Consider the following 19199-nt stretch of genomic DNA (forward strand, 5'->3'; position numbering starts at 1 on the left):
AAGTTTGCTGATGACACAAAGATCGATGGTGTTGTAGATAGTGTCTAGGGCTGTTGCAGGCTCCAACAAGATGTTGACAGGATGCAGAGCTGGGCTGAGCAGTGCCAGATGGAGTTCAACCTGGATAAATGCGAAGTGATTCATTTTGGAAGATTGAATTTGAATGCTGAATACAGGTTTAGAGACAGGATTCTTGGCAGTGTGGAAGAACAGCAGGATCTTGGGGTCTACATACATAGATCCCTCAAAGTTGTCACCCAAGTTGATAGGGTTGTTAAGAAGGCGTATGGTGTTTTGGCTCTCATTAACAGGGGAATTTGAGTTTAAGAGCTGCAAGGTTTTGCTGCAGCTGTATAAAACCCTGGTTAGAAATAAACCTTCCAGCTCAGCGAGCAAACCTACAACCAAAACCTCTACCTGAGCTACAAATCTTCTCAAAACTAGTTAGACCAGACTTGGAATATTGTGTCCAGTTCTGGTTGTCTCATTATAGAAAGGTTGTAGATGCTGTAGAGAGGGTGCAGAGGAGATTTACCAGAATGTTGCCTGGATTGGAGGACTTGTCTTATGAAGAGAGGTTGAGTGAGAGCTAGGGCTTTTCACACTGGAGAGCAGGAAGAAAGAGAGGTGACTTGATAGAGATGTACAAGGTAATGAGAGGCATAGATAGAGTAGATAGCCAGAGACCTTTTCCCAGGGCAGAAATGGCTGTCACAAGGGTTCATAATTTTAAGGTGATTCAAAGGAAGGTTCTTAATGGGTGCGTGGAATGCACTGCCAGCGATGGGTAGTAGAGTCAGAGACATTAGGGACATTTAAGTGACTGCTGGACAAGCACATGGACGGCAGTAAATTGTTGGGTGCGTAGGTTAGGTCGATCTTAACAACATCGTGGGCCAAAGAGCCTGTACTGTGCAGTATTGTTCTATATTCTACGTTCTAAATTGAACAGCTAGTTACTGGGAACTAACTAATTTAGACAAACTGCTGGTATATTGTTGAGCAAGTTTCTGGTTTCCTACAGCCTAAAAATAAGTTGGTGTTTTCTATAGTCTAGACTATGATACTGAAAGCCAATATAAAATTGCTGAGCATCTCTCCCCTCTTTTAAAATGATTGTCACTTCCCCCTTAAAAGAAATCCACATTCCAAACCGACTTCTATCAATGACATCCACTCCGACATTGACTGTCATGTGATTTCCTTTCTCTTCCTCAATCTTGCAATTCTTTTTCTGTCTTCCTTTGCAGTGATACCTCAGGAATTCCTGAAGAATTTTCTTGGCCTTTCTTTTATATGCTGTCATGTGGTGATGCTATCCACAAGTGTGGAATTAACTATACCCCTCAAATGGTTCACTCAATCTTGTGATCACATCTGTGTTATTAGGCTTCACTTTCCAAATCTAATCTTGGATGAGTCATGACTTCCTTCAGTATAACAACAAAAAGACTGAACCATGATTTGCTGTACATTTCAGCTGGAGCCCAAAAGAATAAAAGATAATCTTATTGAAAGATATCAGTTTCCAAGGGGAAATGGCATAGTAAATGCTGAGAAGATGATTCCCCTTCTGGGAGAATCTAGGACGAGAGGGCACAGTTTAAACATAAGGGGTTTTCCATTTCAGGCAGAGGTGAGGGGAAATTTCCATTCTGAAGGTTGTTAGTTTTTTGCAACACGTTTCTCACAGAGTAGTGGAGCCTCATGGAGGCTGAGCCATTGAAATATTGAAAATTTGAATTAGACACATTTTTGATATACAGGGGAGTCGAGCATTGTGGAATGGTGGGGGTGGGGTCTGATCTGATCAAATGGTGGGCTGGGCTCAATGGGTCAGATGACCAACTGCTGCATCAATACTTTTAGTTCTTACATATCTTTGTTCACTTTAGTTCAGTAAGACTATGTGTTTTCTTTACCTGCTGTTGGAACCTGAGCTTCAAATCCCATATTCTTTGTCATCACCACTATTTACTTTCACTAGTGCATGTTTGGTTCCCTCTGTCTCGATCTTATCCCCTGTAATATTGAAACCATTGTGTGTTATGTTGGTATCTCCAGAATCAATCACTCCAGTGTTCTCTTTTATGGTTCCTTTCATCTACATTTGTAAACATTCTACTCTGCAATAAACTATGCTACATTCCTATTTATAGCTCTACCATAGTTCTCGAGCTCCAAAACATTAAACTTAAAATTGTCATCCTTGTCCTCGAGTTCTTTCTTAGTCTTCTCCTACCATACCAATGCAAGCCTCTCCAAATTTACTCTCCCTCATGCATTCTTAAGTCTTCCGACTCAGGCTGTCAGATCCCCCTGCCCCACACACCCCACCTTTCTGGCCTCAGAGCTTTCATTTGCTAGGCTCTTCTGATTTTCAGAAAGCTTAACTTTTCTTCCAAGCCATTAATTATTGTCCCTAATTTCTCTCCCAACTCCATGTTCTGTTACTACTCTGTGAATTGCCTTGGGTCATTTTCAATGCTAAAGGCTGTTTCTTGTATTGCTATTGATAGAATCCCAGGTTGCAGCACCACAAGCAGGTGAAACTGTAAGTGAGAACTTTGTCAATTGCTAGTAGACTCAACTGAAATTCCTGAGACCGGGAATAAGCTTGTTCCACACCACATTTTTGAGATCTTGAGCAAGTTAAATTTTGAAGTCTTTTATCTTTACCAGAATCAGCCTTAAGTATGTCTTTACAGGAACATAACATTCTGCTGCTTCATGTTAAGTATTCAGAGTACTAAAATATTGGAATTTCCAATTATGGCCACAAATAAAGACTCAAAGTGCTTTTTTTAAAATATGTTTTCTGTTTAAAGAAGGACTTTTAATAGAAGGATTTTTTTTGGTTCATTTCAAAAACAAGCTTTCGCTTGTTAACCCCACAAAATGTACTTCCTGCTTTTGCTTTTGTACTTAATATAAAATTTATGTGAAATAAGTATTAGTTTGCACAGCTGGAAACATCTGAATTATGGGCACCAAAAATAATTAAGATTGACGTTTGGATAGTTTTGGGGGAGTTTTCGCAAGCATAAAATAATTAAATGAATGTTTTCCATCTGGATGACAATGGATACCTTAATTCTTACGGGAAATGCTATGTTTTTCAGTGTTGAAAAGTCTTGTCACACGAAAATCAGAAATTTCAACAAATCTGAAGCTAACACTTGCTTGCCAAAAGTATTGCACACTGTAACAGAAGATGAGCAGGATGTAGCCCAATCTGCTACAGGTTTCAAGCATGAGATTCAGGATATAAATATTGGAAGAACAGAAGATTGTATGAACTCAGTTCAAAGCAAGTTATTACTTCCTGTCATAAAATTGGAAAAATATATTAACAAGAGACAGCCAGCTCAAGAGAACTGCCAACAACAACCTCGATCTATTGAACAGCTGAAGACAGGTTTGAAAGGCACAGTGGGCGGTAATGAGTCAGCACTGCAGGATCCTAAACAAAGTGAAGTAAACACAAAAATACCAATGCAGCGAAGGAAAGACTCCTGTTCAAATGAAGCAGATAGTGCCAAGAAGATTGTTTTAACAGAGACTTCAGCAAACCTCTGTGAGATTACAATGGAAGTGAATTCTCTCGAGTCTTTAGGAAAACCACCTGTGAGAAAAAAGCTTTTAAATCATAATTCGAATCGTAAAAGGTCAGTCAAAGGTAAACCCAACAGACTTGAACCCTCAAAAGAAATTGGAGGTGAGCCATTGTTTTCATTAGGCAATTCTCCCCAAGACTTTTGCTTCACGGATAAACATAAAAAGAGAAGATTAACAACAAGAACCAAACAGATTAGAAAGTCAGAGAACGCGCCTTCAAGTCCTTCTGACTGGAAATCTGTGAAATCAGCAAAAGGTACAGCATCGGTAGAAGTTGAATCTGATGTAGAAAATGTGCCAAGAAAATCTAGACTTCGAAGACCTAAAAAGACTGGAACTGCCAGGAATTAGGTTGTCATGTGACAGTCATTAATTGCCATTGGAGTGTTTGGATAAATGAGGTCATTTTATAAAAACACATCACTTTTAAAATAATTAAGATGCCAGTGGCTTTGCATGTTCTTGGCTCAGACTTGTAATTTAATATTAAATTCATTACAAATGGATAGCTTGTCTTTTAATTTTAATACATTTCTCTCTTTATAATCTTGACTGGCAACTTGAAAGCTCAGTTTCTTCGCACTTCTGGTCCTTTGTAATTTGGTGTTAATCCCATTAATGACTTAATTTACAAATGGATTCTGATCAATTTTTTTTAAGTTATTTTAAAATGACTATTTCCTGTCTTAGTGATCTTCATAGAAGTTCAATTCTTAAGCTGTTTCCTCCTTGTATTTCATAATAAAGTTAAGTAGATCTGTAACCCTTCGTGCTATTGTTCAGTTTTTACTTTACATAAATTTCAGACTCAAGTGGCTACTAGCTCATTTTGATTTTCTAGTCTGATGGTGGTTTGATAAAATGAAAACTCAGGATGTGCTCAGTGACATTACAGCATTCACTATTTAAAATAGCCTGTCACTTTAGATATCACTATTTGTTTAATACTACAGTGACATGAGGAAATATTTGCCTGTATGATCTAGATTTTCACTTGCTAATTACTGTTATGCACACATTGTGATGATTTATTCATTTCAAACAGAGATCTAGCTTCATGAATCAAGTAGTTATCACTCGTAAATGTGGGAATGTTGATTAGCTTTAGCCTTGAGGTTCATTAAGATGATTTCCTGTCACTTTGATGTCACCAAAATAATTACTTTTGTCACCAATCTGAGCTTTACTGGTTAATCACATTGGAGTTTCCCGATATAGTTGGATTCTTGCCATAGCACTTGATGTCTAAACACAGTAAATGCTAATATTGACAGCATCCCCCCTCAATGATAGAACAAGTGCCAAATAGACTAAGAATTCCTCCCCCTGCATCGATGCTAATATGGTAGTGTGCAATATGTCCGGAATAGCCTCCCAGTTCTCTTACAGATAAGAGGTAGCTGAAAAGTCAACTCTGGCTGAGGGGACAGATGGAACTGTAACTCTGATGATCATCCTTTTTGATTTTGCATATTTATAAACAGGAATAGGCAAATTTTTCTTATCTATATTTTTGACTATGTTTCATCTTTCACTGGCTTTCAGTGATAATGTAATTTTTTCAAAAGGCAAATCTTTTTTGCAGGCGTCTCTGAAATGCTTAGAAACAGTGAGTTTAATGTTCAGTATTATTTCAGAAACAATAAACTTTAAACCTTTAAAATCCAACGATGCCATTTAAGCATCAGTGCACAAAGAGGACTTTTTAGTCTGTTTGGCATCTTTCCTTTAATTGAGGGGGGACTGCTGTCAACCACAAGACAATAATCAAATGCTTCACCAAGAGATTTTAAGGAGGAGTGAGATGTGGATTTTAGGGGGAGAGTTCAAGAGTTTAGGGCTCAGGCTGTTGACAAAGTGGCTGGTTGATATCGGGCTGGTTAAAATCAGGGATGTATAAGAGATCTGCTGGGTGATGGTGGTGGAGGCAGTTCCAAACAAGAATTTGAAAATAAGGGAAATGCCAATTCTGGAGCGATGCTAGGTTGGTGAGCAGAGTGATAAGTTGGATGGACATGGGGCAAGTTTGAATACAGAGATCAGAACTTTGAATGAGTTTATTTATGGAGGGTGGAAAATGGGAAACCAGCCAGAAAGTATTGGAACACTCAAGCATAGAGATAATAAAGGCATGAATACAGTTTTCAGCAGGTGGTAAACAGAGTCAGAGGTGGGTGATGTTATGGGGATGGAGTGGATACAGGGTTGGTACATTATTCTCAGGTACTAACATATCTTGTTGTGATGTGCAAAAAACTTACTGAGCCAAACCATACAACACAAAATCAGAACTGTCCTCCTACATCAAGAGTCATTCATACTAACATCAATAAAATCTCAGTTTAAAAATAAATCAATCAAATTGATTTGTTCTTTAAGGTTCATATCAGTATTATTAAAAAGGCAAACATATTTTAAACTTATTAAGGAGAATACTACTCCAGACTTTAGTTTAACCACAGCAGAATTTTAATCATAGAAATTATAGCACTGAAGACCATTCAACCTGTTGAAGCTCTGCCAACTGGAGATACATAAAGCCATTTCACTAATTTTTCCTTAACTTTTCATGTCCCTTCTCAACTTCCTATAACTGAATTAAACTGTGAATTAATGTCTCCCTCAATAGCCCCTTGTGGTAAAGATTTCTAAGATCTAAAACCATCTATCGGAGCTGGTGGATTGAGTTTCAAGAATTCCCCAAATTGGTGTTCTCTTGATCCTTGTTCATCACCTAGGAAACATACTCAGTCAGCTCTATGGTCCACTTTCTGCCCTATAGTCATCTTTCTATTTCCTAGTTCTTCTATACACATATATTGCAATGATACATGCTGTTTTCTTCCTTGTTAAAGAAAAGGCTTATTAGAATAGAATCCCTATGGTGTGGAAGCAGGCCATTCAGTCCATTGAGTCCACACTGAACCTCTGAAGAACATCTCGCCACGATGCATTTGCTACCCTTTCCCTGTAACCCTGCATTTCCCATGGCTAATCCACCTAGCTTGCACATTCCTGGGCTATGGCGATTTATCATGGCCAATCCATCTAACCTGCACATCTTTGGATTGTGGGAGAAAATTGAAGCACGCGGAGGAAGTCCACGCAGACATGGAGGGAATGTGCAAACTCCACACAGACAGTCGCCCAAGGGTGGAATCAAACCTGGGTCCCTGAGGCACTGAGACACTGTGCTGTCCCACACTTTTACTGTCCCACGATTAATATTCGCTTTTTGTAAATGCTAACTAATTTTGTCCTGTATTCCAAACATGGATATGAATATTAGTGGCAGTAACTCATCTAACTAAATTTTGTAGGCATGCAACTTGGGAGCTTAACAATTTGTGTAAAGGTTCGGCCTCAAAAAGAAATGCTCTGGTCTCAATGTTCTGTTATTTCAAGGAGATCAAACATCTGGTATCTACTTAACGGATCATGTTTGCAACATGAGAGAGATGTATTCATTTGCTCAGATGTACAACTGCTGCTGAGCTGGTCCAGCATATTGACCCACCACCCATGAGCAACATGAATGAGGTCCAAATATCTAATTGCTCTTTCCATCATATGTTACTTTATTTGTTTGCATACCTCTGTATTTTGATATTATTGGCCCTGTGACATCTTGACAAGTTACTTGGCAATTGAATTTAATGTAATGCTTGGACAGTTACAACTTCAGGTGTTTCCACTAAACTTCTTTCCATTAACTTCTTTATGTCCTGGGAACACTTGACTATCCAATAAGAACAGTCAAAGGAATAATTGTCCATTTAGGTTAGTTTGACTTGGATCTAAACTACCTATACTACTTGCTCCCCATTTATAAGAAAATTAGATTAATTATTTGGATCATTTCCTTCCAGAGCTAATGCACCAGATTCAGTTCCTCATAAATACAAGGGAAAAAAGTTCTGTCAGACAATATTGTTTCTGTTCTCAGCCTGGGAGATTGTGAATTATTTTTAGTAGTTTGAGCTGTGACTCAGTTCTGCAAAAATTATTAATTTTGCCAAGTAATGATTTCATAAGGCAAAAGACATACTAACAGTTAGTTAGTTTTGGTATTTTCTCATGAATTTCACATTTGTGTTACTCATACTCTGGCCAACATGTTAAAGGGGGTTCTGTAAGCAAGCTCTGAAAATGTGAGCTGAAAGTTGAAGATGTGAATTTCTTTAACACCAAAACAGATCTGATGCACCTAGAGATGTAACCTATCTCTTTCTCTCCCAGCCCCCAAGAAAGATAAACATGATGATTGAGATTTGGCGCATCTACTACATCCATAGCTGATTAAATCAGCTTCTGTTTCAATTAAGCAATTGTAAGACCATGAGACCTTAGCGCAGATTCAGCAGAATCACTCATTTTCAATTTTTTTTAATCTGACTTTCTTTTTGATAGTTAGAAATTGTTCAGTTTTACCCAAGAGATGTTATTACCAAAGAAGCAACATGCTGGAACCTCATATTCCTTAAGTCGTGGATATTTTTTAACATATTTAAAATAGTATTAAAATTGATGTTGAACTCTTATTTCTTTCTCCAGCGATGCTGCCAAGCCTGTTGAATCTCTCCAGCATTTGGTTTTTAATCTGGTAAAGTTAGTGTCTCAATTTCTGGGCATGGGTTACTGACCAAATTGCAACATAAGTCGACTGCCTCCCTCACTACCACATCTGTTCTGATGATTTCACCACGTTTATCAATGCTCCTGATTTGCCTTTGAACCAAAGATACATAGAGGTTGACAGTGACCGTTTGGACCATTTTATTTTCTACACTTCCATTCTCACCCATGCTAAGGTTCCCTTTGTGCTCACTTTTCACTTCCTCCACTTTGAATGGACTCCACCACCTTCAGCTTGATTCCACCATCAAACACCTTTTATCCTCCTCTCCCTTTCAGTACATTACGAAAGGGCCATTCCCTTCCTGATAATTTGCTCCGATGCTCAGACACTCTTTCCCAAGGCACCTTACCAAGCAAGCTCACAAAGCTGGAAACAAAACATGATGCTGAACTGAAATAAACTTTGGTTATTAAAAATCCACATTTCATCTCTCATCCTAAAGGCCTTTCAGGAGAAAAACACAATTTGGTTGTAGTTCTTTCAATTTTGCATTCTGTACTCAGTGTTCATGATGTGATATCTACATCAGCGAGACTAAATACAGATTTAGGTGATAGCTTTACAGAGCATCTTTGTTCAGTCTGGAAGTGTGATCACAAACTTCCAGTCACTAGTTTTAATATCCTTCTCACTCTCCTCTCCATCCTCGACTTCCTACATGTTTCAACATAGACTCAGGGAACTCGACTTTCAATTAGGAATTTCAAAGCTTTCCTGATTCAACATTAATTTCAATGATTTCGGTCATAATGTCTACTTCCAGCATTTAAGGCAGTAGATGTTGGTAATGGTTCTTTTATTCCCATTTACACTTCCTCTAGACCCATCTATTGTTCCTTATTCTGTGACCATTGGCATTGTACCATCATCCCTTTTATGATTTCATCTCTCCTGTTTTCCACCCTACCTCATACCATCCATCAGGAGTTTGAAAATGTTACCAATGTTGACATCAGAAGGTTCTGATGAAGAGTCGCTGTAGCCGAAACATCAACTCTGATTTCCTCTCCACAGACGCTGCCAGACCTGCAAAGTTTCTCCAGCACCCACAGTTCTCTGTTTTATTGACATCATTAACTTTTTCAATTGATGCTTGCCATTGCTGGAGCATGCATTGGTTGCATGCAGTTATTGATGTGCCGACTGCTGAGTATGAGAACATAGAATAGTACGGCACACTACAGGCCCTTCGGCCCTCAATGATTCTTGTGTTGAGGACATTACAGAGACCTGTGAAGCAGTTTTGACCCAAAGTTGAATTTTTCAGCATTCTGGCAAAGGATCTCACATTGAGCGAAATAATCAGTAGAACATACAACCGATTCTGAGGGTGGTGCTGGAAAAGCACAGCTGTTCAGGCATCATTTGAGGAGCAGGAGATTCAGCGCTTCAAGCCAAATCCCTTCAGGAAAGAGGCTTGTGGGCCAAGGGGGCTGAGAGATAAATGGGACAGGCTGGGGATGCTCAAAATGTCGATTCTCCTGCTCCTCAGATGCTGCCTGACCGGCTGTGCTTTTCCAGCACCACACTCTTGAATCTAATCTCCAGCATCTGCAGTCTTCACTTTCTCCGAGTTGAATACACCAATTCTGTCATTTGTATCAATAAATTTGCTTTAGTGAAGAAAATATGTTTTTTTGCAAAGAGTTGCTGAAGGTTTATTAATCTTAAATGATTAAGCCTTCCAAGAATAAAACATTTCAGAGAGCTTGACTTGGGGGATGCATAATTGCTCCAACTGGAGATGTGATTAATCAAAGAATCTGCATGTCCTGTCAGCCAGTTTTATGTTCAAAGTTTACTTATTCTATTGGCAGTCACCAAATATGTACAGAATTACAACTTAGCTCTGCATAGTCTAGTGCCTTAATTTAGTTAGTGCTTTCACTGAATTTTAGTGTGCTTCCTTTTTGAGTTTTGCTATTTATTATAGAGTCATAGAGATGTACAGCACGGAAATAGACCTTTCGGTCCAACTCATTCATGCCGACCAGATACCCCAACTCAATCTAGTCCCACCTGCCAGCACCCGGCCCAAATCCCTCCAAACCCTTCCTATTCATATACCCATTCAGATGCCTTTTAAAATGTTGCAATTGTACCAGCCTCTATCACTTCCTCTGGTAGCCCATTCCTGACATGTACCACCCTTTGTGTGAAAACATTGCCCCTTAGGTTTTTATATCTTTCCCCTCTCACCTTAAACCTCTGCCATCTAGTTCTGGACTCCCCATCCCAGGGGAAAGACAGGAAGGAGACCAGAATTGCATGCAATATTCCAACAATGTCCTGTACAGCCGCAACATGACCTCCCAACTCCAATACTCAATACTCTGACCAATAAAGGAAAGCATACCAAACGCCTTCTTCACTATCCTATCTACTTGCGACTCCACTTTCAAGGAGCTATGAACCTGCACTCCAAGGTCTCTTTGTTTAGCAACACTCCCTAGAAACTTACTATTAAGTGTATAATTGCTCTGATGTGCTTTTCCAAAATGCAGCACCTCACATTTATCTAACTAAACTTCATCTGCCACTTCTCAGCCCATTGGCTCATCTGATCAAGATCCCATGTAATCTGAGGTAATCTTTGCTGTCCACTACAATTTTGGTGTCATCTGCAAACTTACTAACAATACCTCTTTTGCTCACATCCAAATCATTTATAATAATGATAAAAAGTGGTTTCACACACTGCCCTTTTTAAATTGAGTTACGTTACTCCGTTTGAAGAAAAATAGCCCGACTGAAGTTACAAAGATCCACCTTCAGCACATCGCGCCATTCCACCTGCCATATCAACAACCTCCACAAAACAATCTTCAAACTTGTAAAGATCACCTTGGTCAAACAAAACTCAGTGGGAGGCCAGGAAATTGATAATAAGTGCGAGCACAGTATATTTCTGAATTATTTTGAACGTTCCATCTTGTATCTGTTTTTATAATACTGATTAGATTTGGTTGCTGATTCTCTTATGCTGTGATTTATGCACTGTTTTTTATTTGTTGGTGTTGTTTGGAAGCAATCTTTAAGCAGATGGGTAAGTGATTTTAAGATATATGAGAGCTAGACTGCTGGAAATGCTCAGGAGGACTGGTAACATCTCTGGAGAGAGAAAGAGAGTTAACGCATAGTGGCTAGTATGACTTCTGTCTCCACAATTACAATTTGGCTTTTAAATATTAACTCTCTTTCTGTCCACAGATGCTGCCAGACCTACAGAATTTCTCCACCATTCTCTTTATTTCATATCACCACCATCCGCAGTATTTTCCTATTGGTTGTGTTTGTAGCCAATGAAATACAAATAAGCTTTGGTGGGATGATTAGGATAAAATGTAATATAAATGGCCACCGAATCATTTTGTGTCAAAGATCTTCCTTTGTGCTTACTACCCGACTGTGCCGAACATTGTTAAAAAAACTATGATTCCCCAATTGGGGTGGCGTGGTGACTCGGTGGTTAGCACTGCTGCCTCGCAGTGCCAGGGTCCAGGGTTCGATGCCTGCCTCAGGCAACTGTCTCTGTGGAGTTTGCACATTCTCCCTGCGTCTGCATGAGTTTCCTCCAGGTGTTCCGGTTTTGTCCCACAGTGCAAAGATGTGCAGGTTAGGGTGGATTAGCTATGCTAAATTGCTCATAGTGTTCAGGGATGTGTAGGTTAGGTGCATTAATTGGGGTAAAATGTAGAGTAGTAGGGGAATGGGTTCTGGGTGGGTTACTCTTTGACAGGTCGGTGTGGACTTGTTGAGCTGAAGCTATTTCCACATTGTAGGGATTTTGTGAATTCCTAAATAGGAATAAAGTATTTGTTTTCAATAAACAAGCTAATTTAGTTGCAGTGAATAGAAAAAAAAATTGCATATTTGATTTAACTGAAGCTGCAATTGCTGCAATACCAACTTTACATGAGGAATATTTTACTTGAAGGGACTTTGGATGGTTTCACTTGCCATTCAGATGTCATCGGTGTAACTGTACATGTGCAGATGGATCGTGGCAGCCATATTTCATGGTGTCACCTATTTCCTGCATTAAGAACAAACACTGTTTCCTTATAAATAAGAGAACTGGATTTAGAAATAGTGAGTAGTTTATGTCTTCAAATACCAGAACTTCTTAAGTAAGTAGAAATTTAAGTAATTTGTAGGACTTTTATTTTAAGGTGTCTTAATGTTGTGTGATAATGTTATTTTGGGAGCCTTTCTGAAGGGAAGAGGAATAGGTGAAAGTGACAGTACAAGAGGTAATGGGTTATTTAGTTTATGGGGAAGAGAAAGTTAGAAATTTGTTTAGTAAATATAAAATTAAAATGATATGCACTGAAGTGAACAGGATGAAAAACAAAAGCAAAGATTATGTTAAAAACCTTCAAAGAATTCAAAGTATCAATTTTTGTTGTGTCAGCTCAATTATATACAGAACTCTAACTGCTCTTGATAACTGGTACCTTAATACAGTCACTGAGTTCAAGCAGCTTGAAAGGCTAAGACCCATTACTGTTCCTGTGTTTCAGCATTCAGAGGTAGTGTCAGCCACTGAAGTGTGGAACTGCCCAATGCTGCTGGCAATCTCATGCTAATATTTGTATCTTGCAACTTTTAGAATTTTGTATCAAGTTTGCATATCATTAAATTCTTCACCTGTGATCTCTCAGTTTTGTTTTTCTTTCATGGAATTTAGGAAATGCCAGCAGGACTTACCCCAAGTGCCCTTGAATGGAATATGTCACAGTTCAGTTAAGAACGAACCTTACTACTGTGGGTTTCAAGTCACATATAGACCAGATGTGGTATGGGTAGCAGGCTTCCTTCTCTAAAGGACATTAGTGAGTGGACAGCTTTTTGCAATCATCGTCTCCATTTCTGAAACTAGCTTTACACTCCACGTTTATTAATTGAGTTTTAAGTTGCTGAGCTACATCGGGATTTTATGTCCTACGTGAAAGGAACCACCTTGATTGATCAAATAGCCTTTCCAATTCTGAGCTTCCTGACCTTTGCACCAAAGAGACAAAACTGTGAACCACTGTTATGACTGGGCGCCTCTTCAGAGAAAGTACAAACTATAGCTATGACACCATACACCCAATTCTGTAATTGCATCTGCAAAGGCGTACAACAGGTGTTTGCAGTTTCTATTGCTGAACTCTAGATGGTAGAATGGCCTGTTTACCCAAATTAACTTAGCACAATTCATCCAACTCTTCAGCTTTTATTGAATGAGATTGACCTGTTTGCATCCATTTGATTTTGAACATTGTTTCCGGTAATGCAAAATTTTTCACTCTTGATTTGCACAAGCAGAGGTAAATTGATCTCTGATTCGCATAAAATTCAGCTTAAGCCACCACTGCTACACCAGGAAGAACTGCAGCACTCTCTTTGGTACGGTCAGATCCTGGCTCCTATGCCAACCTTAGCAGCAAAACTGCTATTTATGAACCCAACCCATTCGGAAACCTGTGCGACTATACCAAGTAGACACTTATGGTCTGCTGAAAAATGAGGCAGAATATAAATGCTTCCAAGAGAAGTCATGCTGAAACCAGCTAAATTATCTCTAAAGTATGGCACAAAGGGAAATGGCATATCAAAGACAAGGACAAAGACTTCTTCAAGCACAGAGTGGTGCACGTATGGAATGAGCTGCCAGAGGAAGTGGTGGAGGCTGGTACAGTTACAACATTTAAAAGGCATCCAAATGGGTATATGAATAGGAAGGGTTTAGAAGCTTGTGGGCCAAGTGCTGGTAAATGGGACTGGATTAATTTAGAGTTGAACTGAAGGGTCTGTTTCTGTGCTATACATCTCTATGACTCTATGATTCTAGACCTATAAACATTACCCGTAAGTCTCTCCATCAGTTGTTATTAAAATGGTGCAAGTGACGAAAACCCATTTTGGAGCACATGAAGTAGTTACACCCCAGCCCATCTTCTGGATGCTGGTTATCTCTGAGGTCAGCCCCATAAGACCATAAGGTATAGGAACAGGAGTAGATCATTTGGCCGCTTAAGCCTGCTTCATTGTTCAATAGGATCATGGCTGATCTGACATTCCTCACATCCATTTTTCTTCCCTTTCTCCATAACCCTCGATTCCTTGACTGATCAACAATCTCTTTATCTCAGCTTAAATATACATGAACTATTTCATCTATTTCTGTGCCGTCTGCAAATTTGGCTCCAGTACATGCTGCCATTTCCTTTTCCTTGCCCTTTCCCCGCGATCCTGCATACCTTTTTCCTCTTTCACATCCTTCATATTTTAAAAGCCGCGATTGCCTGACAACAGAGGTTGATTTAACACTTAAAAGGTCTTGCTCATGTGGATGCAGATTTCAACAGTTAAAGTCTTGTGTGGGGAAAACAGCTTATGAATCGCCCAGTCAGCTGTTCACAAATTATCCCAAAATGATTCATCCACGTCCCAAACCATGCTTAAAGAAAGCATGTTCAGACAACAGGATGAGAACAAAGAGGGCGGTGCTGTAGAATCCCATTAACGCACAAGGAATGCAGACAAACCAACTTAAAAGCAAATCCTTGTTTTGCAAAGTCTATCATGGAGCTACTTAATAAAATTGATTAAAACTTCCACGGGTGCGTGTTCGAAACAAAGTGACACATTATCCATAGGAATCAAAAGTTACTTCCCACAGCAGAAACCAAAACCCCAGAATATCACTCTCCAATGATACTGTAAGTGTACTAACATTCCACAGGAGGATCAAGGGTGCAGGTCACCACCAACTTTGAGTGTAATTAGGGATGGGCAATAAGTGCTGGCTGAGCCAGCAACACCCTCATCCCTTTTAATGAATAAACCTTCAGAGAAAAAAAGTCAGTCAGGAATTTGCTGCAGGTTAGCTAATCATTTTATGGATTCAAAACTGCATACACTCAATAAATGTACCAAGTAGATGCATTGATGGAGATGGGGTAAAAGAGGCAAGGATTCAAGTGAGCATTTTGCAATTAAGCCACTGACCTATATTGGCTTGTGATTAAGTAATGAGCATGGGTGATGAGTGCACAGGACTGGGTGTAAATTAGGGGGCTCGGGCAGCAGAGTTTCTGGATAACTTGATGTTAGCAGAGTCTGGCTAATTATGTCTTGATTATATACCCAAGTTGAGGCAATGATGTATCTAAGTTCCAGCAGACAAACTAAGGGGCAAGGTGAAGCGGTGGAAGCAGGCAATCTAAATTTTCACTGAAATGCAATTAGAAGCTCAATTCTGCATGAAATGAGAATCACTTCCTATTCCTCAATGGAACTGTTCACCATTGTCTCCCTTTTACAGTTCACAGGCCTTTACATAGGTCTCATTAAAAACAGGCTTAGCACCACTTAAATGTACCTTGTCTTCCCACGTGTTAGCAGGCACTAGCAGTTCAACTCTTCTGCAGTTTGGGCCCCATGCTTAGACCTCTTGAATAACTACCTTTTCTCACTACTAAACTATAAGCAGGGGAGGAAAATTAGCACCGTATGCTCATTTAATATCCTCTCAACATAGAGCTGCGTTTGAATCCATCTTCCAGCACCACTAATCCAGAATCTGGTTTCCAGCATCTGCAGTCATTGTTTTTTTACCTTGGAAAGATTGAATTCACATCACCTCTTTTTCATAGTCATAAAATGGTACTGTGTGAAAACTGGTGCTCAAGGATAAAACTACCAATCCAGTTGCGATCACGTTACGCAGCATCATCCACCGAAGCTACAGAAACTAGTTTTAGAAAATGAGAGGGGGGAACGAATTACTAGTGCAATCAGAATATTTGTTACAGGATGTAATAAGCTGTCAGGTGAGGAGACAATATTTGATCTTACTGCTGAAAAAGTGAAATATTTACTCAACTGCACTTTTGTTTTCGCTTTACTAAGCGCATCATAAATTTATTTTGAAAGCTTGCAGAGGTATTGCTGAGTTACAACTTTTTTTGAGGTCAAAGTGAGAACAAAATGTTCAAAAGGTCTTCCTCTGCCAATCGACTCAAATCACTACAAATTAAACAGACAAACATATAACAATTGCTACAGTAACACTTAGTCTTCATAGACCAGTGAGATTATCTGGTGTTGATAAGGTTGAAATTATTCAGCCTTTTAGACCAACACTCAGATTTTGAGTGTAGGAAATGTAAAGCACTTCCAACTTTAAATCTTCAAAGATATGACAGACTCCCAATGTCTGTAGGAGATTAAATATAAATATCTACAGCTGCACTGTAGTTTAATTAAGACAACCTAATGCTAGTTTGCCCAACAGCACTTCACTGATGTGAATGTAGCTCAGGAGGCGCTCTAGCTTTGGTCACTAATTTAGTGTAATGGGAAAGGTTCCCAATAGAATATTCAGCCTGGCTATACATTTTAATGTCAAACTTTCACGGCCTGAGACCCTCCCACAATCACACTTTCGCTCAGCCCTCATCTTATAGTTACAAGTTCAATGAAGCACAATTCACTGTTTGAATTTCTTCAAAGTCATGGACCGTTGCTTATTGTACAAGTGATTAACTGTATCTGTGCTAACATGCACCTGCTTGGATAGTGGGTGGGTATCCACTGTACGAACATTTATTGCTGCTCCCTCAGACAGGTGAGATTTTGGACACTTTCTTGGAGAGTTCCCACTCCCTCTCCCACCCCCAACCCAGAGTCTTTGTGAACAGGAATGTTGGTGTTGAGCACAAAAACTGCATAGGGAAATGAACAATATGGGAAAGGACTGGAAGGATGTTGCCCAGGCATGATTATCTCCAACTTACGTATGAGTTACAAGATGGAGCTGTATTCTACATTAAACCTAACCAGAACCATTATAGTAATGGATGGTATCCCACACTCCATGGAATACTGCTAAGTTTCAAGACCAGATTCACTTCGATTATTTTTAGATCAGTCATTTATGGCACAAGGCCAACAGGAGACACCTGTCTAAAAGGTGACATCAAGTATTCTGGATGAGAATTATAAAACAACAGGTTCTTTCTATGCAGTTTGAGTTTGGATGGAGTGTGGCTGTGGTCTTCCCTGGATTAAGAATAAGACACCAAGTTTGTGAACTATAATCCCAAAACCACAGCTCCACAGATGGTTGTCAAATTATCTTGCTTTCTCTCTCATCTACAGTCCGGTGGTCACCAACGTAAACTGATTGCCTAGATTTGTTCCAAGGCTTGTCCACTGTACCAGCGAATATATAAAGCCAGTGCATTCATTGCTCTCTGTAGTAAAGCATTGTTGAACACCCGTATCCTGATCTTAAGGTTGACAGGGAAGGTCCAGTTGCACCTTTAGTGGTGATAATCGATGCTGCAAAACTTGTCAGTTTACTTGTTGAAAGCTTCCGTAGCAGGTGACATCAATTTATTGACAACTATGTGCTCACTTGCTCAGAGAACCTACCAACTCATTTCAAAACGACAAGCCAACAGATGGAAGCAGTCTGAAAAGCACAAAAGTATTTGAAATTATTGATTCAATGGTTTCAAATAATCACTGTAAAAAGATGGTGAGAATATCCAAAAAACTTTTAAACTACACAACCGCATCCATAAGCTTGGTTTTGATAAGCCATTGGATGGGAGGAAAGATCAGGAGGGCTAGAGGGAAGGTAATTTTAGAAGACGATGAAATATTGAATGTGGATCAGTCAACATTAATTGCTCATCAGGCAATTGAGAGTCAACCCCATTGCTGTAGGTCTGAAATCTCAAGCAAGTCAGACCAGATAAATTTTCTTCCCTAAAGACGTAAGTCAAGCAGATAGGTTTCTGACAATTGGCAACGATTTCATGGTCATTAGACTCAACTGAAAAAGCAAAAGGGAATTAAAAATCCACCAACTACTCCAGCAGGCTTCAAACCTGGATATCTAGTTTTATAAGCAGATGAAATATCACTCAGCCATCACCTCGTAGGAATAAGCATGTTTTCATATTAAACTGCAGAACACACCCACTGAGTCAGGAAATTTGTAGAGAGAGCCATAACCTAACGGTATTCCAAAACTAAAAAGGAACATTCCAAATAGGGAACAGTGTCAAAGTAATGGACTATTACTTTGGCATTTAAAAAAAAACCTAAACTGAATTATTCTATTCAACAGGCTCAAAATTAGAATTTTAACGAAGGTCCCAAATTGATGGGTTGGTGAGGAACCCAAATGTGGCACATGGTCTAAATTCTACCAGCATCAAGCCAGAATAGAAATGCTTTTTACAGTACCAAGATTCTACAGGAACTGACAACTGTATTAACTGTGTGCACAAACATGAAATTAATGGCTTAAAAGAGAGCAAGAACTACAGACCAACCATTTGACAAAATGCTAGAGAGTCCTCCTTGTCATTGAGTGTGGGGAGATGGCACTCAGAACATAATTCCTAAGAATGAGAAGTTTCTCAAGTAAAGCAGTTCCAGTGAATTACAAAGCACAGACTAATGGCTTAGCTCCACTCAAACTGCGGTGCTGACTATACAACAGCACTTTGGTACAGCGGACAAGTGATTGCAGTTGCACGTAAAGGTTATGCAGCCACTTGCAGTGCCCTGCATCATTTTAAAAACGTCAGGCTTCAACTGGTTGGTTATTAGGAACTCTAATTGAGGCTCTGTTCAACAGTATTGCCAATTCCAAAATGTTAATCGTGCCCCATTCACTATTGTTTAACATGAGTCAGCATAGTTGGCTATCCAGACTTGGAGAGCATTTGTCATTACCTCAATATCTGAATCAGTAGAATGCACTTAAACTTTAGTCTACAGGCCCCCTGGATTCCCTATTCCCATCTCCTCCATACCCACCCAATTCCAAATAGATTTGGCAAAAACCAAAAGAGTGATAAGCAAAGTGTGACAGCTTGAGTAAAATCTTCTATAAAATTGGAACATTTCTGTTCAAAACTTTTTATTGGGA

The 19199-nt window shown here is 39.3% G+C and overlaps 1 protein-coding gene across 2 annotated transcripts in view; it reads left to right on the top strand.

Annotated features, from left to right (window-relative positions):
* Positions 1-4171, top strand: part of slx4ip (SLX4 interacting protein) — a 105369-nt gene extending 101198 nt beyond the window's left edge. Inside the window, exon 5 of one of the 2 annotated variants that reach the window (XM_060831839.1) lies at positions 3123-4171. In XM_060831839.1, the coding sequence (XP_060687822.1) occupies positions 3123-3969 (847 nt within the window). In that variant the 3' untranslated portion in view covers positions 3970-4171. The remainder of the gene's footprint in view (positions 1-3122) is intronic. The other variant, XM_060831838.1, reaches the window with a different exon arrangement.
* Positions 4172-19199: the final 15028 nt, after the last annotated feature.

The sequence above is a fragment of the Hemiscyllium ocellatum genome, chromosome 10, assembly GCF_020745735.1.
Source record: "Hemiscyllium ocellatum isolate sHemOce1 chromosome 10, sHemOce1.pat.X.cur, whole genome shotgun sequence".
In the NCBI taxonomy this organism is placed as follows: Eukaryota; Metazoa; Chordata; class Chondrichthyes; order Orectolobiformes; family Hemiscylliidae; genus Hemiscyllium; species Hemiscyllium ocellatum.